This window comes from Carassius carassius, chromosome 12 (assembly GCF_963082965.1).
Source record: "Carassius carassius chromosome 12, fCarCar2.1, whole genome shotgun sequence".
Lineage (NCBI taxonomy): Eukaryota > Metazoa > Chordata > Actinopteri > Cypriniformes > Cyprinidae > Carassius > Carassius carassius.
The window spans coordinates 8,474,800-8,501,442 of NC_081766.1; the positions used below are offsets into that span (position 1 = coordinate 8,474,800).

General features: G+C 38.8%; 1 protein-coding gene across 1 annotated transcript in view; it reads right to left on the minus strand.

Moving 5' to 3' along the window:
* Window positions 1-26,643, minus strand: part of LOC132154677 (ephrin type-A receptor 3-like) — a 103,013-nt gene that overhangs the window by 60,485 nt on the left and 15,885 nt on the right. The window contains exons 2-3 of the mRNA XM_059563325.1: window positions 4,422-4,577; window positions 822-1,157 (exon numbers count right to left, since the gene is read on the minus strand). Coding sequence (XP_059419308.1) covers window positions 822-1,157; window positions 4,422-4,577 — 492 coding nt within the window. The remainder of the gene's footprint in view (window positions 1-821; window positions 1,158-4,421; window positions 4,578-26,643) is intronic.

Consider the following 26,643-nt stretch of genomic DNA (forward strand, 5'->3'; position numbering starts at 1 on the left):
TTATTGGAAAAGATACATTTCTATCCAACCTGTCCTCCAACCTATACGCTCGTATAGGTCGTTTGTCCAAATCCTTGAAATACGACCCATGTAGAGCGTATACTATAATTGCGCCCCTATCTGCAAAAGGTTGTTTTCATATTAATGTTTTGTACTCTTTTATTTGGAGTCTGGTTTGCGTTTCGTTTAGCTCAGTTGGTAGATTATTGCGTTATACCTTGATATGTAATCATGCTATCATGGGTTTAATCCCAGAGAACGGATGAGCACGTAAAATGTATATGACCAATAAATCCTAACATGATTTCTTTGAGGGTTAGGTTTAGGGGTAGGGTTAGGTGTGGTCATTCGAACGAATAAGCCACCTAGTAAAATATGTGGGAAATACTGTGGGATCGGTGTAAAAAGCCCACACATTGCATTTAAATAAACGTGCGTTTTGATTGGTAATGACATTATATGTCATTTCATGACGACAGACGCAACGCGATACTGTCATTATTTTTACACCCACTAGAGGCCGCTTAATTTTAAAATGTAAATATAGGTCGTAATAAGGTGCTTGCACAAACGACCTATATGGTCGTTTTTTGTTGGAGGACAGGCTCTAGTGAACTGACTATCACACTGAATATGAAGAATATCCAAAACGTTAGGAGTCAGCTGTCCACAGCAGTCCTTAAGACACCAGCACAATAACACATTCATCAAAATATTGTCTAATCCCGGAAAATATTGAGATATTATTTTTTGTCAACATCGCATACCCCTAATACCATGCAACATTTAAACAGTATCATGGAAGAAAAGACCCAATGTACCTGTCTGACTGGTGGTGATGTTGACAGTGACTTGTTGTTTAGGGGTCGGGCTCAGATCGGACACTCCGTTCACCGCCTCTATGCTGAAGGTGTAGTTGGTATTGGACAACAGGTCCGTGATCAACACTTTAGGGATTGAGAGACCAAACTGTCTAGGTACAAAGTGGACGCTGTTGCTGCAGGGGTTGCATGTCTTGCCATCACTGGCGCACTTCCTGCAGTGGACGTTGTAGGTGACGTCCCCTCGGCCGCCGGTGTCTCTGGGGGGACTCCACTCTAAAGTCACAGAGGTGTCGTTGAGGGTGGAGATAGGGTTCTCGGCTACAGACGGAGGTCCTGGGAGCAAAAAAGAGAGAAAATACAGAAAGAGTGTGCTTGTCATTTATTCCGTTTGTTTGTAAATCCAGTTTGTGTCTGTGCTTTATGAAACTGCACAAGTGGTTCTTTGTGACCCCAAAAAGGTATGTTTAAATAAATATTTAAATAAATAATAGGTTTATTACATTACATTTTAAAAAAGGAGGATAAAACACCTAACTTTTTGGGGTATTCACTTGGTAATTATGATTCAGACTATTGCAATATATAGTCCAGTGTTTGTTTCATTTCTTAGATTGATTGAACACACATATTTGGCAGATAATTACACATTCATTTATGCATTTATAAAATAAAGTCAGTTTACTAATAGAGCAGCAACAACAGCTGGGATCCAGATGTAAATATCCAATACAATTTATCAAAAAAAAAAATGTTATTAATATATATAAATCACTACAACTTTAAACATATTATGTGTGCATATTTATTTTTATATTTAAATATTTCTACAGTTATTATAATGAATTAAAAGGAAGAATATTAAACACAAATGAATTAGTACCATTCAGTTTAATATCACTCAATTTCTCAATTAAAAAACCCCTAGAATCTTAAACAATCATTTGCATGAATATATGCATTAAATATTACTAATATTATTTAATTATTAATTAAATGTATCAAATATCACTATTTATTCTAATGAATAAATTAAATTCACTATTATTGTTAAATTAACATTAAACATTATTCAATTTCCCCATACAAATAGACGTATAAATCCCCATGAACTTAAATCTACATACACAAATAAGATGTTTATGTAAAAATGATTATATTTATTATAATAAATACCTAAAGGGGTTCCTTTGGGTGACCATGTGATGTAAAATGCAAATCTTAATGTCAATGTAAAATCTAGCAAACAATGTTAATAAAACAACCCTTAGACTTGAGCAACTTCTCATGCACTCACTTTTCATTATTGCCAACCAGAAATAGGACACACATAATGTGCAGCACTCACTGCAGCAAGCACACCAACTGATACAACAAGGAACAAATAAATATGAAGAAAAACCTAGATGTTTTCATGTGCTCTTTAGCTGGAACTTTAACACTAAATGCTTCCCATATTGCATGATGCAGTGCATTAAGGGAAACATTCGTTCGAAGAAGGGCATGATAATGAGAGGTCTGAACAGGTTGTCGGGTGCTGGATAGTGCTGCCATGGGGACTTTATTTAATAGTGTGCAAATCTGCAACTACGCACAACTACTGTAAAGGTTTTTTAACACTACTCCATTCAGCAGGGTGTCTGCTCACTGAAATACGTTCCCATATGAGTGTGCGGGATGAAAACAGGAGAAAATACAGCCAAAAGGAAAGAGAATAAGATAGGAAGATCCGCCAGTGCACTTAATTCCACACGGACACAAATTGTTTTGCAAACCCAAAGTAATCAAACACACTCATCTCTATTCCTAGAGAGTGATGGTTGTTTCACTGCTCAGAGGGTCTGAAGAGTCTGTGAGAGAGCTTCAGGATAGAGAGAGCAAATGAAGCAGAGGAAACAGGGATCAAGGTGGAGGAGTTTAAATGTCTGTTGTGATGACATTTCACCAGATCTACTAGCTGCTGGTGGAAAGGGAGGGTTCCTCTGGGACACAGATTGGTGTGTGTTTGACGTCACCGGTGGACGAAGAAGTCTACAGTAGATGCTGCACAACCTAAAGATCATCCCAGCCACTGAGTTAAAAGAGAGTGTGTTCTTTAAAGGGTCAAAAATGATCAAATTGTGTACAAACAAATTTAGAATGATGATTAGAGCATATTTATTTTTTGGGTTATTTAAAGGTGAAGTGTATGATTTTAAACAAAATAAATTAATAATTTTGTTTAGTAAGGATGCATTAAAATATTCCTATTTCTATTACATTATACATTTCTGTTCATCAAAGAACCCTAAACAATATATCCCAGTTCGCCCAAAAATATTCAAAGCACAACTGTTTTACCATTGATAAGAAATGTGTCCTGAGCACCAAATCAGAATATTAGAATGATTTCTGAAAAATCACGTTACAGTGAAGACTTGAGTAATGGCTTCAAAAAATTCAGTTAAAATAGAGAACTGTTACTTTAAATTTTAATAATATTCAACAATATTACTGTTTATATTGTTTTTTTTATCAAATAAATGCAACCTTGATGAGCATAAGAGCAAAACGGCCGTTTTCAAACAGATTTTCCAAACATTTTGGGACTATGCATAACAAATGCTGGGTGGAAACATTTCCAAATTGGGCATAAAAAATATCTAGTCTCATTTGAGGTGTAAAAGTTAAGACATGCACTTAAACTAAATGTGATGTTGTTGACATGCATGTGTGTGATTTACAGCTGGTTTCTAAGTAATCATATTAGCACATCATTTTTATTCGCTGGCACATGATTTTTATATACAGTATAAACAGTCTCATTTCACTGCTGTTGCCCTAATTTATTTTATCATTACATTAAGCAAGCAGTGTGTGAGTGTGTGTGTGTGTGTGTGTGTTGTACTACAACTGAAGGTCATTAAGTACATCCATATGTTTAGCTGCACGCATAATATGCCTTATCAGATGAATGAGTCCTTTAATTAGGATCTGTCATTTTGGGTTAATTCTTTCTTTCGTTACTACACCCTTCACACACACACACACACACACACACACACACACACACACACACACACACACACACACACACACACACAATATATATAGGCAATGACTCACTATCCTGGTCTATATAAGGTGACCTCACCAGCCTTGTAAATGCAGTGCTAAACGTCCAATCTGACATGATGTATGATAATGAGACAGTGATGAAGATGAAAATGTACTGAGCCCAGTCTATAAGAATAAATAAAGAAAAAAGCCTCCAGCCTTCTCTTATTAACAATCTGTCCTGTATCCATCGGCAGTCTGTCCATCCATGCATAATTAGAACCATCCATTCAATCAACTTTCCATCATTTTATCCATCCATGCATCCACCTATTTATCCCTCTTTCCATCAGTTCATCCATCCATCTACTCAATCCACCAATCCCACTCATATATCTATTTATCCATACACTTATCTTGTACATTTATGCATTCTGAATTGCCTCAGAAGATCCATTCATCCATCTTTCCATCAGTTCATCCATCCATGGATCTCTCTGCACATCAACATTCATGCATAATCTATCTAACATAGATTTATTGGTGTAGTGCTGGATCACTCACGGGTACAGGCCATTGACCGTGGGTCCATGTCAGCTCTGTAAAATCCCTTCTCGCAGGAGCACTCAGAGGCTTTCTCCTGATGGGAGAAACTGTGTGGAGGACACTTGGTGCAGTAGGCGTCCATGGAAGAAGCCTTGTAGGTACCTGGCCTGCAGGCTGCAAAACAGAAACATGAAGACTGAAATGTTAGACAAAAAGCTTTACAGAGCACTCCTGTGGAAAAAAAAATGTAAAGAGAAAACAAAATGAAAACACATCTTGAAAAAAAAGAAACAAACTGACACAAAAGTAAATCGAACTAAACGAGAAGAAAATAAACAAAGCAAAACAAAATGAGAAGAAGAAAAAAACACTAAACTAAATTAAACCACATACATAAATCACAGCTTAAAACCTGTTTATAAACAGTAATTTGTTATTTTATTTTATAATTTTTCTATAATTATTTTTTTTAAGGCACAGAAACTACATGCTTCAGTTGTAAATACACATTCCTCATTAAGAGTTGTTACAACATCCCATGTTCTGTAAAAATGGGTCAGTCAACACAGACTTAAATAACCAGTGGAGAAAAACGAGCCTGAGTGCCGGAATTACAAATAGTTTCTTGTAGCAGAGCATCCCTAAAGGACTTTGCAAAACCAAAACACATCCTTAAGACCTGGATTCAAATTCCAACATTTCCCTGCCTCAGAGTACACCACGGTTATGTTTACAACCAGACACCGGCAACCTGACTCTCCTCTCAAAATGTGGATATTTTCTGAACGGGAAAACCGCTATCTCACTTTCTCTTTTCTAACCATCTCTCTTTCTCTTTCCCATCTTTTCCACATCTGCCTCTCACATTCATTTGTTCGCCTCAAAGCCCCAATGGATGACCCAATTTCTTGGCCCCTCTTAGGAACCGCAATATACAAAGGAAGAGGAATTCAGCCTTTTACCTATTTACAAATGCGAAGTGTCTTCACAAACACAGACCTGAGAGAAGGAGTGCAGAGATGAGTAGATGACGGTGGCAAGTACGGCTTTAGCATCACTCTAGCTCAAGGCGCCAATAAAAAAACCACACAGGGCTTCTGCATATTCTAATGTATGTAAATTCAGAGGCCGTGTGAATGTTAATGAATTGGAAAGGGCATATTTATTTGATTGCTTTGCTGCTTGGCACTCGTTGAGGGGATGTTTGTGGGAGGTATGAGGTTCATGATGGCATATCTCAGGGGTAGAGACGTAATTTCACAGCGCAGTTAAAGCAAGAGTGTTAGCAATCTGCAGTGCGAGCAAATTAGACAATCCTGCTGGCCACGGTCAAGCCATCGCTAGTGTCGGAAACGCAATTCAATTGATGGATCAATGCAATGATGAATTTATCCTCCTCTTGATTGCCCGTGTGAGTGGTGAAGGTCATGGATTTAATAAAGGCCTTGAGCACCTCTGCTCGTCCATAAATCCACACCCAGCAGAAAGCTGCATGCTAACCCTGCAATGTCAAGATCCAATCTCCACCTAGGTTTCTATACATTTTCATATCATTTTCTGCTGTCTTTGTTTCCTCTAAAAACATGTATCATAAACATCCAGTGTTTCTTTGATTTATCATGGAAGTCATTACTTATTTGTGTTGTTTTTCCAGTATAAATATATATTTTAAAAAATGACTTTAAGGTTGGCATGAAATGGACATTTTAAGAATATTTTCTTATGTATTCTGACATATATCTAAGTGTAAAGGATTACTTCATTCAAAGTGAAAACAATAGGGATTCATAGCGATTGGTTCATTTTAAACGGTCAACTGTTAACAGACCGCAAAGATTTTTTACCGATTAATACAATAATTTAAACGGTTTAAAGTCATTTATTAATTAATTTATTTATTTGTAATATTTTATCATAATATTGAAAAAGGTTTGCTGCATGGTTAAAATATGCTACGCGTATAAATATTATTATAATTTTTTTAGAGAAGGTAGAGAAGGCTGCATTGTCAAGGTAGCAGAGCTTAACTGTGACAAGCAGGGCCAGCGCAATCAATTGAGTTTTTTCCTTATAACAGTGGAAGCAACTACTTATTTTAGTCATAAAGATAATCGGAATTGTAAATGTTTTGCCTTTATTTGTGTACATTCACAATAAAAACAAATAAGCCTAAAGAAAAATAGGATGCCGCTTTCTGCTGTCTGGTTTCCTTTCATGCATAACTGAAACTCTGCACTTTTTCATAAATTTTCGTAATTTATTCTTCAAGTAAAAATATATTTCTCGTATAGGCCTATTTATTCACTATATATAGCCTAACTTTATTTTGTTTTTATCCGCTCGCAGAAGCGCTGCAGGTGTGTGATGTGATATGAAGACCATGTGAATCCTCATGTTCTGTTGTTTGCTGCTTTTTGTGCATGTAAAATGAATCCCCGGCAAACAAATGTTAGTATTTTTAACAGGTCACAGACACTTATCCTTTCGAATTTAATTAAATTTTAATTTAAAATAATCTTGTCGGTTAGCGGTTAAATCGGTTGTCGGTTAGGAAAAATAACCGAAATGAACATCCCTAGAAAACAAGTTTATTTTTCTTCTTTAATATTATTGTGGCATGGTCTAACTACACAGTACAAAATAATACAACTAGTCATACAGAACATCAAAATAAATTGTTAGCAGATATTAAGCAGACTGTCTACCAACATTCTAATCACTGGTACTTAATATGTATTTGCAAAGTTACTTTTAGTTAGCAGAATGTCTAAAGTCAAAAAAACAAACAAAAAAAACTGGGTGGGTACTTGGTTTAGTCCATCATTTGTTGGTTGGATGGAGACATATCTAAATGCAAGCTTTTTAAGAGATGCATTTTCTAAATGCGAGTCCTTTTTAAGAAAGGGGTGGGGTTTATGCTAATAAAACGACTGGAGATTTCCAGCATATGTAACCAGAGATAAGTCATTTCACCGGTAGACTGAATTATGACATCTAGATTACGAATTAAAAAAATAAAATAAAATAAATTAAAAAGTCTTGAAAAGAATAAGTAGTTTCCCCAGCACTGGTGCAAACAACTGGGCTTTGGCTCCAACAGCTCCATTCTCCCTGGAGAAACACATGGCTTCCAGAGCGTTGATCTCAGTAACTTGGATCAATACTTGTCACTGAACATGTTCATTGATATGATGTTGTGGTCGGGAAACTTCATCTGTTACCAAGGCGCTATCAAACCATTGAGCTGACAAAGCCATGCTTTACCTACTGAGCTACAAACACCTATTAATTTCATTAGACTAGAATTAAATACACAGCACCTTTTGGATGGGAATGGAGGAATTGAACCAGCAACCATCTTATTAACAGAGCCTTTACCATGACACCACACTATCCCATTTCATTGTTCTGATTCAAATGAAAAGTCAGCCAATTTGGACACATTTCATGGCCTCCTAAATATCCATTAGTAAACAGCTAAATTCAAATGAGGTTCAAGAGTGTGTTAGTCTTGAGTGTGGTGGGCCTTTTGTTGAGTTGTAACGGTTGGAAAGAGTAGGAGAGAGACAGAAAAAGAGACTGAGTATGGCTCTGCTTTTAGAAAGTCTAATCAGAAGTGGAGCGTCTGGGGTGAAATCTGGGCACTGAGCCGCCTGTAGTGGAGAGTTTTGGCCTGCTGGTGAGGGTTGCCTGGCTGTTCCTTCATGGCACTCGTCCACAGCAGTATATCAGAACTCTCAAGCAGCCTGACCACACACACACACACACACACATACACATACACATACACATACACATCAAAAACATACACACAATCTGGAGCAAACACACATAGGCCCTTACAGCCACAGGAAATTCCCTTCTGCGTAACAATTTTCAAAGTCTTTCAAAGTGTTTCTGAGAAAAGATGTCTATGACCCCCAGCATCTGTTTAGATGACTTTCAAAGACTCAGTTTTACCGTAACCGTTTCGGCAGAATGCTGATCACAAGCAGTGAAAATAATACGGCTGGGTCGAAGATTGAATAGCCATAATTTGTTCATTCAGTCAAACCCAAATTATATTCAATGCAAATAATTTCAAATGATAGTGAAACACTGGAAATTGCTCCTGTTGGAGTCATTAGGCTCAGGGAAGCTTGATGTTTATTTGAATAACAGTGTTTGACAGAATTAAAGACGTAAGTACTATGTGAGTAAAATTCTTCCCAACAGCATAATTTTCATGTCAGGAAAAGTGAGGGGTCAGGATGGCTGACCAGTTATGCAATACTTATCAACTCTCTCTGTTTAAATCTAGATTAAAGACACTTCTGAATTTGTATATGTTTTGAATTCAGTAAAGAAAGATTTCTGGCGAGAATTTCTTTGTGCCAATGTGTTCTTTTTGGAAGTATAAAAAAGAAAGTGAGTGAGAGTATATGTGTGTGTGTGTGTGTGTGTGTGTGTGTGTGTGTGTGTGTGTGTGTGTGTGTGTGTGAGAGAGAGACAGAGAGTGAGTATCTAGTGGGCCAGAGGTCGAGAAACCACCACCAATGCCTGAACCTACTGGAGCCAAACACTAATGATGAGGCATAAATGAAAGTTTCTCACACTATTTGCAGTGCAATAAGTTACAGTTTGGACATACTTGTGCTAAACCTTTAATGACAACTAAAAGACATGACTTGAGATGCTACCTTACAAACATCCATGGAATGGAGATAATACACTTGGGACCCCCGAATCTATGTCTATGCTTCTTGTTTAAGACAGCCCAAACTTTATACATCACAACATAAAGTTTTTTCAATACTTCAGTTTGTTCCTCCCAACAGCATGTGCTCTTACTCCGATAGTAAATCAAAAGACAAGGGGAAGCGAACTCTACAGAAATCTACATCTCAGATATCTACAGGAGGTTTGCCCCATTAAAAATTCATACCCATCTGACTCCAGCTCTTTGTTTATGGGAATCAATAGTTTTATATATGATTCCCTGAATATAAGAAAAAGGAAAATGCAACAATTCAGGGAGGCGAGAGATGATGAAAACGATCAACTTGTGAGACAACGTTGTTTATGAGACGTTGTTTACAGAGTAGCGGTCATCTTTAGAATTTGATTATGACATTGCTTAAATATTTTATGGTGAGAGCATTTTATGATGTAACAATAATAATTGTGTGCCGTGCTCTAATAATGCTTTGGTGGAAAAATAAAAAAATGAGACAGAAAATACAAGAGCTTGAAAACAAATAAAGCAGGATTTATGTTAAGGATATGCATCTATTTAATGCACATGAAATGTCTGATCTCAGCAGTACTGATACTATAGTCAACATTCAAGTGAGTAATCAAATACAGTATGAATAATTCTTCATTTATGAGTTCACTTTTCATCTACATACCTCCATCTCTTATATGTGACCCTGGACCACAAAACCAGACATAAGGCCAATTTTTCGAAATTGAGATTTATATATCAGCTATAATAAGCTTTCCATTGATGTATGGTTTGTTAGGATAGGACAATATTTGGTCAAGATACAACTATTTGAAAATCTGGAATCTGAGGGTGCAAAAAATCTAAATATTGAGAAAATTACCTTTAAAGTTCTCTAAATGTCTAAAGTTCTTAGCAATGCATATTAATGATAAAAAAAATAAGTTTAAATATATCTACAGTAGGAAATTTACAAAATATCTTCATGGAACATGATCTTTACTTAATAGCCTAAAGATTTTTGGCATAAAAGAAAAATCTATAATTTTAACCCATATAATGTAATTTTGGCTATTGCTACAAATATACCCCAGCGACTTAAGACTGATTTTGTGGTCCAGGGTCACATAAAAAAATTCTAATGGGACCCGAAAACCCAACGTACGCCACTGAAGAAGTATGACCTGTTTGGGTTAGCCGACTGCAATGCTGTCACATCACATCAATGTATCACTGATTATAATCTAAACAAATTTTCCCCCTGCTAATTGGCTATCACAGCAGTAAACAACCAGAACAGATTTCAGCAACATCCCTTTTTATCCAAGAAAACAAATTCGCAAGACAGAAAATTACCAACCCCATAGCCGTCGTTGTGCTCATACATAATGCATCAGCCGCCGTTTGTCTTTTTAAAGGAATGACAGTAAGCAAACAGTGCTCTGGTGAAGAGCTCGACCCACACCTCCTCAATAATGTTTTTCACAAAATCTAGCTTGCATCAGCATCAAAAAGCACAATGATATTTCCATGGGGAAAACAAATGCAGGCAATGCCATTTTTTTTGGCCTCTGCTTTCCCCAATTTTTCTGCTAAAGCTAATCACTGAGCGCTAAACTCTCATGAGTTTACCTGAGATTAACAATATGTGACAAAAAAATGGACGTTTCTGGTAATTCACATTTTATTGATAAAAAAGTGAATTGCTGCTAAAAGGTAATCATGGGAGAAACCTGCAGCAATCCGATGGCTGGTTGAGCGAACGGCGTAAAACCACTGTAGAATATGAATGTGTCAATCAAACTCTTTCCAGAACAGTCTAGGATATGCTATGGCTTTTTCCCAAAAAGTGTGAAATTCATATGAAATACAATCACATCCTGAGAGAGTAATACCTAGTCCCCGGGCTAAACAAGTGTCTGTGTGAGAGAATATAGTCTTGGTTTCTCTCGCTAGTTCAGGAAGAGAAATAGAGATCACACACTCCTAGATAACTGTGAATTACATCCTGGAGGATGACATCATTACTGGAGCACACACACACACACACACACACACACACACACACACACACACACACACATACACACAACAGGTAGGTAATCACCAGCAGTGAGTTGCTTCCTGGTCTCTGTGTGATAAGGCTGTGTGGAGACTCACAGATGGAGCTCTAAGAACTGGTGTTACTGCATCATATGATATCAGGACATGGACGATCAGGATGTGCCCATCACACTCATGGTGGAGGGTGAGGGTCCATCTGATTGCCCACAAACTCAAAGGGAAAGAAAATGGAAGAAGATAATCTAGATGGGTCTTAAGATAAGCCTTCTTCTAAATACATCCACACTGAAAAAGACAAATTCAATGTAATCGAAAAGTCACATCTGAAATCTTCTTTACGTGTGGTATCTTTGATACTATTTCGTCTATATTTACTTGTCTGCAGAGTAACAGGTATATTAACAGCATTGGTGTTATTGCCAGCTAAAATGATTACAAATAGTTTTTGTTAATTAAAATAAAGTTTATATACATTTATGATTACTTGATAAGCATTTTAAAAAATCATTTTGTGGACACATATAAAATACATAATAATAATTGTAATAAATGTACACGTGTATGTATGCCAAATTTAAATTTTGAAACATTTCCCTAATACTGGAATCTAAATATTTACAGGTCTTGCAAACCTGCAGGAACCCTGAAATTTTATTTGATATTGCCCAATTAGTTCAGTTCAACAAATGAATCAATTAAACCATAAGGCAAGACAACAAAATGTTAAAGACAATGTTAACAATAACACTGATATTGCTTCAGGTTCATTAATCACACTGGAACTTTTACAGTATTGCCATTGTGGGATACAGAATCTCATATAGTGTGCTTTGGCTGTATATTGCACAGTCTGGCAAATGTTATAGGTCATCTGTCCATTACATGCATTATTAAACTGTGCGTAGTATACACAGTGCATACTAATTATCCTGAACAAAATTATAACTACAACACTTATGTTTTTGCCCCCATTTTTCATAAGCTGAACTCAAAGATCTAAGACTTTTTCTATGTACACATAAGGCTTTTTCTATGTACACATATTTCTCTCAAATATTGTTCACAAATCTGTCTAAATCTGTGTTAGTGAGCACTTCTCCTTTGCGGAAATAATCCATCCACCTCACAGGTGTGGCATATCAAGATGCTGATTAGACGGCATGATTATTGCACAGGTGTGCCTTAATAAAAGGGCACTCTAAAGTGTGCAGTTTTATCACACAGCACAATGCCACAGATGACGCAAGTTATGAGGGAGCGTGCAATTGGCATGCTGACTGCAGGACTGTCCACCAGAACTGTTGCCCATGAATTAAATGTTCATTTCTCTACCATAAGCCGTCTCCAAATGCGTTTCAGAGAATTTGGCAGTACATCCAACCAGCCTCACAACCGCAGACCACGTGTAACCACACCAGCCCAGGACATCCACATCCAGCATTTTCACCTCCAAGATCGTCTGAGACCAGCCACCTGGACAGCTGCTGCAACAATCGGTTTGCATAACCAAATAATTTCTGCACAAACTATCAGAAACTGTTTCAGGGAAGGTCATCTGCATGCTCGTCGTTCTCCTCTGGTTCTTGACCTGACTGCAGTTTGTCATCGTAACTGACTTGAGTGGGCAAATGCTCAAATTCGATGGTGTCTGGCACTTTGGAGAGGTGTTCTCTTCACAGATGAATCCAGGTTTTCACTGTACAGGACAGATGGCAGACAGCATGTATGGCGTCGTGTGGGTGAGCGGGTCTGCTGATGTCAATGTTGTGGATTGAGTGGCCCATGGTGGCGGAGGGGTCATGGTATGGGCAGGCGTATGTTATGGACAACGAACACAGGTACAATTGATTGATGGCACCAGATACTGACTGGTTTTTGGACCACAACAACCACACCCCCCCACCCTGGCCCCAACAATACAGTAAAACTGCACATTTTAGAGTGCCCTTTTATTGTGGCCAGCCTAAGGCACACCTGTGCAATAATCATGCTGTCTAATCAGCATCTTGATTTGCCACATCTGTGAGGTGGATGGATTATCACTCTGAATTTCCCCATAGCCTGAAGAAAAATTGTGATTGGACCCTGTGGTCATCAGGGCAATGTCATTTTAAGATAACTCTTTCATTTAATAATCCCTCCCTAAAACAGATTTTTTTTTTATGGGATTAGGCATGGCGTCTCTATTGAACTTCCATACGGAAAGTATCAATAGACACAGGGTGAGAGATAATAGGATTTGACTTGTCTTAAATCCTGAGGGGCCAACACAGGGGTCAAGGACATCCAGCACATAAACACAAACACTTCCTCACAACTTCCTCCACATTTTGCAATATATGCAGAGGACGGCCGGGTCAGACCATTACAACTATCTGATCAGGGAGTGAAATGCATCTGAGCACATAACCTCGGAGCTCTGATGAAATGATGGCTTATTCACTGAAATCTTTCACAAGGCAATGCGACACAGGTGCTAATGTTATTTAAAAAAAGAAACAGCTGATACAGTCATCAGCCAGGCTTGGCGCAAATCACATTCAAATCTCAGGATATGAAAAACATGGCAGACGATTGTTCCTGCCTCTAATAAATGTCGGCGAGATAAAGGGATTCAATTTCAATGCCTAGTGTTAGATTTACAGGAACTCTTTTTGTCATTCGCTGGCAGTTGCCTTTATTGCAGGGCCTCTACCTGTATCTCCATTTACTGTTTATTATTTCATAAAACCATTCCCCGAATGTCTTAGTGTTGGACACTGACATAAGGAGCTGTTCCTGAAGGGCTCTAAACAATGACAGGCCTCATTTGTCATGAGAGAGTAGAGTGTATCTGGCAGACAAAGGAGCAGACGGATATCTCTGCAGGAATGAGGGTGGCATAGGGGAGTGAGATGTAAAACCGAAGCTCTTTGTTTTCCTTTCGGATTTTGATGCCTATGACAGATGTGCCATTAACGTTTCAGAACAATACTGTGCATGTGGAGGACTGCTGTAACAATGACATAATTAGCTATACTTTCTGTGCAGCAACATAGAACCTAATAACCTAGAACAAACACAATTTGCAGTTCACAAACCTTGCTTTTAGAGTGCTGCATATACAGTAAGGCCATGTAAAGAAGACATATTTCTCAAAAACAGAAAGCATCAATATTGGGTTGAAGGGATAGCTCACCCAAAAAAACAAACCAATTAAAAAACTAATTTAGGAAATGTACCAACATTAATGAGCATACATCTACTTTTAAAGCCTTCAAGCATTGCTTATCCAATCAGTATTCAGAAACACATATGTTTTATAAACACCGTCAAAAAAAAAAAGGTAAAGTATTACAAAATAAATATCTTACATATTCATACCTAAATTGTATATACTAATGCCTAAATGGTACTGTCTCAGTGACCTTGGTACCTTTGTGCATTAATGAGGTAGTTAGCATAAGGCATAAAAAACTAAATTATGTAATCATGTACACACAAAGTAAGACATTTTGTAAAATGTCTCAGTAATTTGATTTCAAACAAGGAAAGCCAGTTAAAAGAGGGAAGAAAGAAAGTAATACAATTGTGGCACATAATGAGAGTAAATTATGACAATTTTCATTTTTGGGTGAACTGGCCCTTTAATAGGGATTCATAAAACAAACAGGTAGGCTTTTGATTTGTGATTGACTCATTTAAGGCATTGTAAAATGCATACTTCATCTAAAAGGGAAAGAGAGAAAAACTACAAGAAGAGAGTGAGAGTCAGTGACTGAGAGCATGATATCAAAAAGTAGTAATGAGTTAATGAAATGTTCAGGGCTCAAGTCCTGGAGGCCAGCGAGATCTGGACACGTCTGCTGAACTGTCGTTCTTTACTGAGAAAATGCTGAAACAGAATGTACAATACTACAGTGCAGTAGAATGGACTGTATAAAAAATTCTATTTTTATGCTATTTTTTACAGTATGTTAAATAATGTTTAACAGGTTCACCAATCACAAGAAAATTCTAGAAATAGATATCTGCTCTAATATATGAATCCCATCTCTGAACCTGTAGCAAAATGATAAAACCTCTCTCTAACCATTTTGAAATCTCTTGGGTCTATCATGCTCCAAATAGCTATATTTTAAATGTCAAATATGTTCCATTTGGGTATGATTGTGATGCTTTGTGAATAAAAAAAGAAGTAATAAATAAACAAAACAAAAAAAATAAATAAATAAAATAAAATAAAGTCTCAACGCTTTTAGTAGGCATTTTTCCCCCTACTTTTCAGAATTCCCGATTGGGTATGAACTCTTCTTCCTTCATTTAACAGCATGCATCCCTAGTCACGCTCTCAATTAATTTCTAAAATCACTCTGGCTCTAACCAGCTCTTATTGTGCCTTCTGGAAACTTCTGAGCTGTATATTGTCTACAGCTGTTACCTCGCCCGGGTTATAAGCTCTCCTCAGGGGTTACATAAAAGAAAACTGTGACCTGAAATGTTTTGCCTGGTTAGCAAGCTAAAGCTCTGGAGGCCAAATAGAGACATTCACGGCTTGGCTAAATGCAACCTGAGTGCCTTCTTTCCCCGAAAGAGCCCCAATCAGGGCTAAATCCTAATAAGCACTGAAGCAAACCGAATCCCTGCACTGCTCCTCTCGCTCTCCTCCTCGGTCCTCCAGCTTCTCTCGGAGGAAGAGAGAGAGAGACAGACAGCAGGCTGCCAATCAGCTGTGAAGGGGACAGCTCAGACAAAATGACTCATCTACCCTCAGATGAAAGGGTCAACAAACACACACACACAAATATAAATATACATTTTTTTATTATTATCAATGATAATACTACTACTAATAATTATAAATTAATAAAAATAGTTTATAATATATATAATATTATTAATTTAAATAAATAAATAAATACACATAATTTGCTCATATGTGTAAAATAATACAAATTATTATAATTTTTTTTAATACTATAGGTTTTTATTTTAAATATTTGAAATAAATACTAATATATGATATCAGAATTTATCATATAAAATGTTATGAAAGTAATATAATGAACAAATAATTATTCTTAAGGCCTGAAAAAAAAGAAAAATGAAAAACAAATCACCTTACAGACACATGCACACCCCTGATTATGAGTAATTTTATAAGGCATTATGAAAAATAATTAAAAATTATTTAACTAAATTCTCCCAAGTACGATTTGTTATACATCAGCTATTTGTGTGGATTTTTTTTTTTTTTTTTTTTTTTTTTTTATTATTATTATTCTGCTTTATATTCCTTAGGGTCTTCTCATTATCCTTAATAAACGATAAAAAAAGGTTCAGCCTTGGTAAAATAAAGTTGTGTGAATCTACATTTAGATTGTGCATGTGTTTGTATCCTTGTGAACCCCCCACATAAACACACACAAAAACAGCCAGGTATGGTGATGGTAAAATAGCACTAAAATACACTAAACAGGATACTTTAAGGGAGAGATGCATCATTCAACATAAAACTATGCTGACAACCTCACAAAAACCCTCTCTCACCATTTTCATTCACCTGATGGGCAGTGGGCCGAGCCGGACCGCTCTACGATATTGATTTTGTGTCATCCAAGAGAGGGCAGACTCTCTGAAAATTATCTTTAAACTCTTCTCTCTCCTCTTCATGCTAAGCCTGGGCGCTGCAGTGCATCAATAGAAAATCAACATGTCGCTATTCCGGGCTGAGCAGAGCTCCAGATGAGCTGAACTAAGGGCTTTTCTCTGTAATAGCTACAGCCTGCCCACAATCATGCATGGGGCAGCTATTCACCTGGGAGTTGCCTCAACAAAGTGCATTTATCTCGTCGGCTGCTGTTTTCTGAGCTAAACGGGTCACTGAATAATTATCTCTGTCAATGGAAAGATTGCTGGTAAAAGAAAGATTTAAAGCGATCAAATAACAGCTACAATTTGAAGTGCAGAAAAGTGAAGATCTAAAACAGTTGTAACAAAGATGAGAAGTGTCCGCCCACTTTTACAGCATATACAAAAGTCATTTATGCTATTGATCCCATTTTAGCTAACATTTGGTAGTAAAATAATTACTTTGCTAGGTTTCAAAAACACCTCAAGCCAGCTGTTTTTGGATTATTTAAATAAATTATTATACGTTCTTAAAATTTTGTATAATTATATATTATACGCAAATATAATAGTCTTTATATTGGCATACATGTTGCCATACTAAAAATGTATTTTTTTCCATAGAGATTTTGCATAGACATAGACAATGGAACCATCCCAGACTTCCCAGGTCAAGTCTTAACACTCTCAAACATGAACAAACAAACATGCACACAAGGATATTGAATGCACAGGCACACATAAAAAAATAAATAAATAAAAGCCCTAGCCAGCCCCATTGCCCCATTGCCCCATGTTAGCAGAGCACCATTCAAAAACCGAGTAAACCCTTTCCAATTATTTAGATCAGTGAAGGAGAACAGCATGTTTCTCCTGGCTCGCTGACCACAAAACTTCATTTCCCATAAATCACTGGGACAGCGGTGTGTAAGATGCAGCATTGCTGTTTTGAAGGTAAAAATTATAGAACATGTGTATTTACAAACATGATATTTCATTCTAATTTCATGGCATCATTAATTTTAGTTTAATTGAATTTGCTGAATTATTTTCTTATTATAGAATTATTATACAGTATGTAGTTTCACTGATACAAAAAGTGACCTACTGCCCAGTCTCTAGTCAGTCAAACAGATAAGCAATAAATAAATAAAAAAGAGATACTTTCAGATATGTAGACAGAGAGATAGACAGGAAGTCAGGGCTCAAGCTTTGGTCTCCGTCTGCTTGTTTGTGATTGTTATTCCTCTCTGACCTCTTGGCATTGCGCTGGCCAGTTGAAATTAAATAAATATTAGTGCAGGAGCTCTGGAGGGGTCAGGGTCAGAGTCTGACAGACAGCCACAGCAGGAGGCAAACACACACACACACAAACAAACCATCTTGGAAGACATTCCCATCCCCAAAACTACCCGTAAAGGTTGATGTGAATGCTAAATGGATACGGGAAAAAAAAGAAGAAAAAAATGCTTGGCGTGAGGCCTGCCATTTCATTCCTCTTTTTACAGAACACTGCCAGCAAAGAGCGCTAGAAAAACAGAAGTAGCATCCAATTGTTTGAAAGGAGATGGGACAACACTTAAAAGACAGCAAGAGAGAAATATGGAAGATGAGGGGAAAAAAATCTCCAGAGAAACAGAAAAAAAATTGAGTGAGGTAAATCCCAGCTGGGCATCTCAGCCTTACCGCTCTCTCAGTAAAGTTTTGCTCCAGATACTCAGCAGTGAGCCACACTAATCACTCACTAATTTCATGCATGCCTACAGACACTATAATTACCCAAACACACAACAAAACCTAAATCGATCCCAGCTGCATTTCTGCTTATGCGAGTATAGCTGGACACAGCATGTGTTTAGGAACGGAGCCTAAATAAATGAGAGAGAGGACGAGGAATAAAGAGTGTGTTTTGGACAGAAGCATGTGCTGGTTCTGCTATGCAATGTTCTAGGCATTCTAGAAGCATTTCAAGTCCATGCAAAACAGAAGCAATGGCTCACATTTTTTGCGCAATGACAATAAAAATTGCTGCCAAAATTTCATCTCAAGTGATTACAGAATTTCCTAAGGCTATACAAAAAGTTTAACTACCTGAACAAAAGCAAAACTATTTCCTGTAATTCAACAAACAAATGAACACACAAACAAACAATAAATGAACAAATAATTAAATCCACAAAATCTCAGTAAACTACTCTAATGTTTTTTTTTTTTTTATTATTGCTGCAATTAATAATAATAATAATAAAAATAATAATATTGCTGTTATTTAATTATTATTATTATAAATTAAAATATTAAAATAAAATAATATAAAATTGAAAATAAGATTGTTTAAAAAATAATAATTTGTTATGATAATTTAGGAGGAAAATGTGTTTAACTAAAAAAAGTCACAATACAAATGAATCTTAATAGTCAAAAAAATATAATATCTAATAATGATTTTCCTATTATTTGTATGTCTTTAAATAAATAAGTTTGATGCAATATACAACAATCACAGTTTATGTTGACTATGAAGCAAAGAAAAAAAAACATTGAATTGGTTCAGTTGAAAGGCTTGTAGTAGCGAGTGGCAATTCAACAACAGTGTTGGAGAAGAACCATCATGTCTTGTTGTTTGCTGTTTACCTTCCACTAGACAGTGATTAGAAACAGAAAAAAAACAAGAAAATAGCTTACTAGAGAAAAGGAGGGATAAAAGAAGAGCGAGGATAGGGCTGATTCAGGAGCGAGGGATGCGGAGCGAGTGTTGGGAGTTTGCTGTGTGATCTGTGTTGTCATGTGTGAGGATGAGCAGTAAATATTTAACGCTGCAGGCTGAGACTCACGTTGCTGCGGCAGGTGCTACAGCCCTGTGCCTGCTGTCTGGAGACCGCTTTCTTTCTCCCCACCAGATTCTCTCTTATCAAACTAAACATGCAAATAATATGAAGTGACACTCAGTCTTCGGCAACTAGCGCAAAATCCAAATCACACACATAGATGTAGTCCTCTTTTGGTTTTTCTATTCAAATGCCTGTGCTTATTTAAAATTTAAATTCTAACAGCGAACTGTATTTTAGCCGTTAGACAGGGTACATGGCAAACAAGACATTGCTACAGCCATATACACGCAGAGACAGATGTATGTAGTTTTGCACAACCCTAGTGCCATATTAGTTTTTAAAGGCATTAGAAGTCCTCTCTCCGTTTACTTTTCCTCAGATGGAGGAATGCCAAGATTACGTCCTGCTCTGTGCCATTTACAGGATAAACTGAGCACCAGTTAAATAAAGGTCTAAAAAACTGTGGCCCAGCTTTCTGCAACCACACCTCCCCGAAACCTCCTTCTGAGCTCTTCTGTGCATGAAATATCTGACATGAAGAAATACAAACAACCCCCTGCTCTCCAAACCTCACATCTCTCACTGGGAGACCAGAATCAAACTGAACTTTGCTTCTCAGCTCTAAAGAACTAACCTAATTGTAATCTCTACTCAGCGGGAACCAGGAGAAACACATCCATTTGGTCTGATCAAATGTTTTAAAGTATCATTCAGTGTCTCAAACAGTATGTAGTACTTTTATTAATCTAGATAAAAAAAAAGGAGTAGAAAGTGTCTGGGGAAAAGCAAACTGAAAGTATATATATATAAAGTTATTATAAAGTTGTAATAAATGAAACAATCATAGTAATACTTGTAATATAAATAATTAAAATAATTTTTAATAAATAAATACACAGTTTTATGTGGCTTCAGAAGAATTGTTGTATAAAGAGACTGAATTAAGAAAGAAAGTCATAAGAGTTTGGAACGACATAAGAATTAAAAATTATGCCAAAATTTGGTGAAATTTTGATGAATTATTAACTTTTAATGATGCTTAACAATGGAAATAATTTAATTAAAATAGCAACAATAATAATTACAATAATACTTAATTATTTCTAATAATAAATAAATATATTCTGTTCCTCAAACAATATTATGTGGCATCAGAAGACTTCTTATTTAAAGCGTATGCCATATGGACTACATTCGGAATAGAATGAGTGAATTATGACAGTATATATATATATTGTCACAGTGTCTGGGTTGTGTCCCTGGGTTTCCACTAGATGTCCTCCTTTCCCACGGTGTCTGGCACCTTATTAACTGTCTGTTCCCTTATTTGGTCACCTTCCTCCTTGTTTGAGTTAATTGATTATTCCCCACCTGTCTCCAGTTCCCTCATTCACCTTCTGTGTATTTATACCCGGTCTGTCTGTGTATATGTCACGGAGTCCTTGTTGAATGTTTAATTCATGTCCGTCAGCTTTTGTCCTTGCCTTGTGTTCGTGTCTTGTTTATGTTTAGATGGATGTTTTGGTCTCGACCCCTGCCTGGACTGTTTACTCTATTTGGATTACCCTTTAATAAAAGACTTACCTGCAGTTGGTTCCCTCTCCCGTGGTTCTTTGTAACACCGATCGTGACAGAAGGACTCAGCGGTATGTCTTTTTCCCGCTCCCCAGCCAGGATGGCGGAGCGGAGGGTGAAGTATCTGAAGTTGATCGCCCTCCGCCAAGAGGGCAATGAGGTGGGTGCCCTGGCACAGGTGTTCTGGTCCCTGGCCGAGGGCATGGGATATAATGACGCAGCCCTTAAAGACTATTTTAATGGCGGGCTGGATGATCCAGTGTCTCAGGAGGAGATGGCGCAGTTAGAGACACTGGAATTCTGGGAATTCGTGCGCTACCTGCAGCATCGGCTTCGGTGGGATGCCCCAGCCACTTCTGTCTCTTCCGGCGGGGTGGTCGTCAGCCCAGCACCACTGCCCAGGATGGCAACCAGCCAAGCGCCACAACCCAAGATGGCCGCCAGTCCAGCACCACTGCCCAGGATGGCTACCAGCCAAGCGCCACAACCCAAGATGGCCGCCAGTCCAGCATCACTGCCCAGGATGGCTACCAGCCAAGCGCCACAGTACAAGATGGACGCCAGCCCAGCGCCAATGCCCACTTTGGCCACCGGTTCAGCGCCACAGCCCAAGATGGCCGTCAGCCTAGCGCCACAGTACAAGATGGCCGCCAGTCCAGCGCCACAACCCCAGATGGCCGCCAGCCCAGCACCACAGTACAAGATGGCCGCCAGCCCAGCACCACAGTACAAGATGGCCGTCTGTCCAGAGTCATGGCCCAAGATGGCTGCTTGCCCAGCGCCGCTGCACAGGATGAGAGTCTCAGCTGACCCTCCAGAGTCGAGTCAGGTGCCAGTGGACCCTCCAGAGTCGAGTCTGGTGCCAGTGGACCCTCCAGAGTCGAGTCAGGTGCCAGTCACCGGTGATCCTCCAGAGTCAGGGCTAGTCACCGCTGATCCTTCAGAGTCAGGGCTAGTCACCGCTGATCCTCCAGAGTCAGGGCTAGTCACCGCTGATCCTCCAGAGTCAGGGCTAGTCACCGCTGATCCTCCAGAGTCAGGGCTAGTCACCGCTGATCCTCCAGAGTCAGGGCTAGTCACCTGTGATCCTCCAGAGTCAGGGCTAGTCACCGGTGATCCTCCAGAGTCAGGGCTAGTCACCGGTGATCCTCCAGAGTCAGGGCTAGTCACCGGTGATCCTCCAGGGACTGAGTCAAGTCACCGGTGATCCTTCAGGGACTGAGTCAAGTCACCGGTGATCCTTCAGGGACTGAGTCAAGTCACCGGTGATCCTTCAGGGACTGAGTCAAGTCACCGGTGATCCTTCAGGGACTGAGTCAAGTCACCGGTGATCCTTCAGGGACTGAGTCAAGTCACCGGTGATCCTTCAGGGACTGAGTCAAGTCACCGGTGATCCTTCAGGGACTGAGTCAAGTCACCGGTGATCCTTCAGGGACTGAGTCAAGTCACCGGTGATCTTCAGGGACTGAGTCAAGTCACCGGTGATCTTCAGGGACTGAGTCAAGTCACCGGTGATCTTCAGGGACTGAGTCAAGTCACCGGTGATCTTCAGGGACTGAGTCAAGTCACCGGTGATCCTTCAGGGACTGAGTCAAGTCACCGGTGATCTTCAGGGACTGAGTCAAGTCACCGGTGATCTTCAGGGACTGAGTCAAATCACCTGTGATCTTCAGGGACTGGGTCAAGTCAAAGGTGATCTTCATGAACAAAGGCAAGTCACCTCTGATCTTCATGAACAAAGGCAAGTCACCTCTGATCTTCATGAACAAAGGCAAGTCACCATTGATCTTCATGAACAAAGGCAAGTCACCATTGATCTTCATGAACAAAGGCAAGTCACCATTGATCTTCATGAACAAAGGCAAGTCACCATTGATCTTCATGAGCAAATACAAGTCACCAATGATCTTCATGAGCAGTGTCAGGCCAGCACCAATCTTCTGGAGTCCAGTAAGGACACCAGGGAATTACCAGAGTTTCGTCGTCCCGTTGGTCCAGCCGCACGGAGGTCTGCTCCGCCTTGGGGGGCTCTGGTCCTGACCACATGGCTGTGGTGGTCTTCTGCTCCGCCCTGGGGGCCTTCCGCCCTGACCACACGGCTGTGGGGGTCTTCCGCTCCGCCCTGGAGGACTCTGGCTTCGTCCACAAAGACGTGGTGGTCTTCTGCTCCGCCCTGGGGGGCTTCCGTCCTGACCACACGGTTGTGGTGGTCTTCTGCTCCGCCCTGGGGGGCTTCCGCCCTGACCACACGGTGGTGGTGGTCCTCTGCTCCGCCCTGGGGGACTCCAGTCTCCACCACACGGACGTGGTGGTCTTCTGCCCCGCCCTGGAGGGGCTTCATGTTGTTTTTTGTTTTTGTGTTCACTCCTGTCCCTGTTCCTCTCTGTCAGTCATGCCCTCCGTCCCTCCCCCTGAACCTCCTCCGGTCCTCCTCCCTCCTGGTCTCCCTGTTTGGTGTTCACACTTCTGGTGTCTGTTCCCCATGTTTTTCTTTTCTGGCCCTCCGTCCCTCCCCCTGAGCCTCCACCTGTCCGCCTCCCTCCTGGTCTCTGTTTTGTGTCTGTCATGGAGCGTCTGGGAGCCGCTCCGTAGAGGGGGGGTACTGTCACAGTGTCTGGGTTGTGTCCCTGGGTTTCCACTAGATGTCCTCCTTTCCCACAGTGTCTGTCACCTTATTAACTGTCTGTTCCCTTATTTGGTCACCTTCCTCCTTGTTTGAGTTAATTGATTATTCCCCACCTGTCTCCAGTTCCCTCATTCACCTTCTGTGTATTTATACCCGGTCTGTCTGTGTATGTGTCACGGAGTCCTTGTTGAATGTTTAATTCATGTCCGTCAGCTCTTGTCCTTGCCTTGTGTTCGTGTCTTGTTTATGTTTGGATGGATGTTTTGGTCTCGACCCCTGCCTGGACTGTTTACTCTATTTGGATTACCCTTTAATAAAAGACTTACCTACAATTGATTCCCTCTCCCGTGGTTCTTTGTAACACCGATCGTGACATATATATATATATATATATATATATAATTAGATTTTTTTTTTCTGGTTTTGGATGAACTATACCTTTTAATGATGATTGATTTCCAAAAAGAAAACATTTGCGAATTAGGGTGTTTACTGAAATAAATATAAGCGAGAGAAACTAGACCTTCCTTTTTCTCCTTTATTGTTTTATCAAAGTCGATAGAACTGAAATCACAAGATCCAAAGTAAAATAATTATTTTCCTACTGTCATTAGCAGGCATTAGGTTTTAGCAAATTACATCCTGGCTCCGTTCACCTGACCCATATTGCAAGTGATGCTTCCTCTTACCGACAGGAACATAGAAACACACGCATGCACACACTGTGTGAGAGAACACACTATCAAACACTGATAACAGGGCTGACCTGACACAATATCTCATCCCTGATCTCACTCATTCACACACCGCCAAACTCCTGCGATTGAGCTGGCAGATTGTCTTCGGGCCATTGTTCCTTTCATCTTCAGATGGGAGGTTATGGATTTCAGATTGAAAACTGCATACTGATTCAGATTAAGCATATGCTCCCTGTGTCAGAATTAATAGAAAAAAGCTCACGCCTTTCAGTCTGGCTGATAGGGATTTTAGTGTCCGTTTCTTTGAGAGTACAAATGAACCCTGATGAGCTCTTCCTCGTTGATAAGCGCAGTAATATCCGGGTTTCGCCCTCTGTGGCAGCCCGCTATTGTCCTCGACTGATTTGAGTCATGGACTCTCCAGGAAGCTTTCCAGACAAGTTCTTTATGAGCTCAGTTCACTGATTCCAGAAAAAAGATGACCCCTCTGCTTGTCATGTCTAGCCTGTTTGAGTCCTATAACTATATTGCACAAATAAAACTGGTTACTGAGTTTGACTATTCTGCAGTATCTGATATAAGAAGAGCTGTAATGGCAGCCCTTTCTATCCATATTTTCAAGTAAAGAATACCTGCCACCAATTAACACATATAAGGCAAACATTGTGCATTGTTTGATTGTTTAAATAATGTCATATGCCTGCATGTTAACCTAATAGTACGTGAATGAAGCAACTGAATGTTGCTGAATTTCTATAAAACCTTTATGTAAGTTACAGAAAGCTATGATTCAGAGATTCAATACCAAAAAAAGTCATTAAATGCAAGTAAAAATAGCATAAAATTACAAAATAATAATAATAATAATAATAATGTTAACAAAAACTTCCTATGTAAAATTAGTACCTAAACAAAATAACAGAAATCTCCAGAATTTTAGTCCCCCCCCCCCCACTCCAAATTAAGACCCAGTCAGATGTTCTATCATTAACTGCTAAGAAATGTGTAAAACTGATTCATTAGTTAGTGACTATTTTTGTCCAATTAGCTACAGAAACCACCTCATAAGAGTTTAAATCACATATAAATTATGTAAAGCAGTCATGCTGTCTGGTACGTGTACTATTCTTACTGGCAAACCGTCTAGCCATATCATCACAAGCTAGGAATGATCTAGAAATCAAGCCTAAAAACACCTCTCTTCCCTTGACTCAAATGCCATGAATCCTTCAAACCCATTCAATGAGCCAATGCTACTGTATTAGAGGGCAACAGGGATGGGCGAATCGATCCTGAGTCCAATTTCTGAGTGAAATTTATTTCTACACCTTTTTTTATTTGTTTAGTTAAAGATATTTTAATTAATACAATACTTTCATTTAGCAATGATGCATTAAAGTAATTACCGTAAAAGTGAGTATCGATATCTATATTACACAAGTTTTTTATTTTGAATAAACACTGTTCTTTTGAACTTTGTATTAATCATAGAATCTTGAAAAACATGGTTTCTGACACTGTAGTAATATTTCACAATTTTACTGTTTTTACCATTTTCTCATAATCGAATAAAAGCCTTGTTGAACATAATAACATCTTTTAAAAACATAAAAAACACTACATTTATTGAGTACAAACTCATAAACAATAATGTGAAGAAATGTCATCTGATAAATATTCCCTCAAAAAAAAAAGAAGAAAAATAAATCTATCAACTATCAAAAACTATGAAAAAAATTAATTAAATAAATACATAAATAAAACAGCTAAGATATATAGGCCTAGTCCTAGTTTCAACCACTGTGGCCACTGTAACTTAGTAACTAGATAAATAACTAGTGGTCAACAGGTCGGGGGATGATTAGAATAAACAGCGTGGTGCAGCTGATAAAGGGGCTATGAGACTTCTAGACATGTTACTGTGCGCTCTTGGGACAGAGGTTATGAATTATTGAGAGAGATGAACTTAAAATAAAACGGGGCTGGAGGTGGTTTAAAAACTAGAGATGTGCTCACTCTTTCTGTGCCATGTTCCCACCTCACCTCTATTTAACTCTATGCATTCATTTGACTAGCACAGAGAAAGTGTTAAGAGCATGAGAAAGTTAAGAAACACGTGAGGCAAATAAGG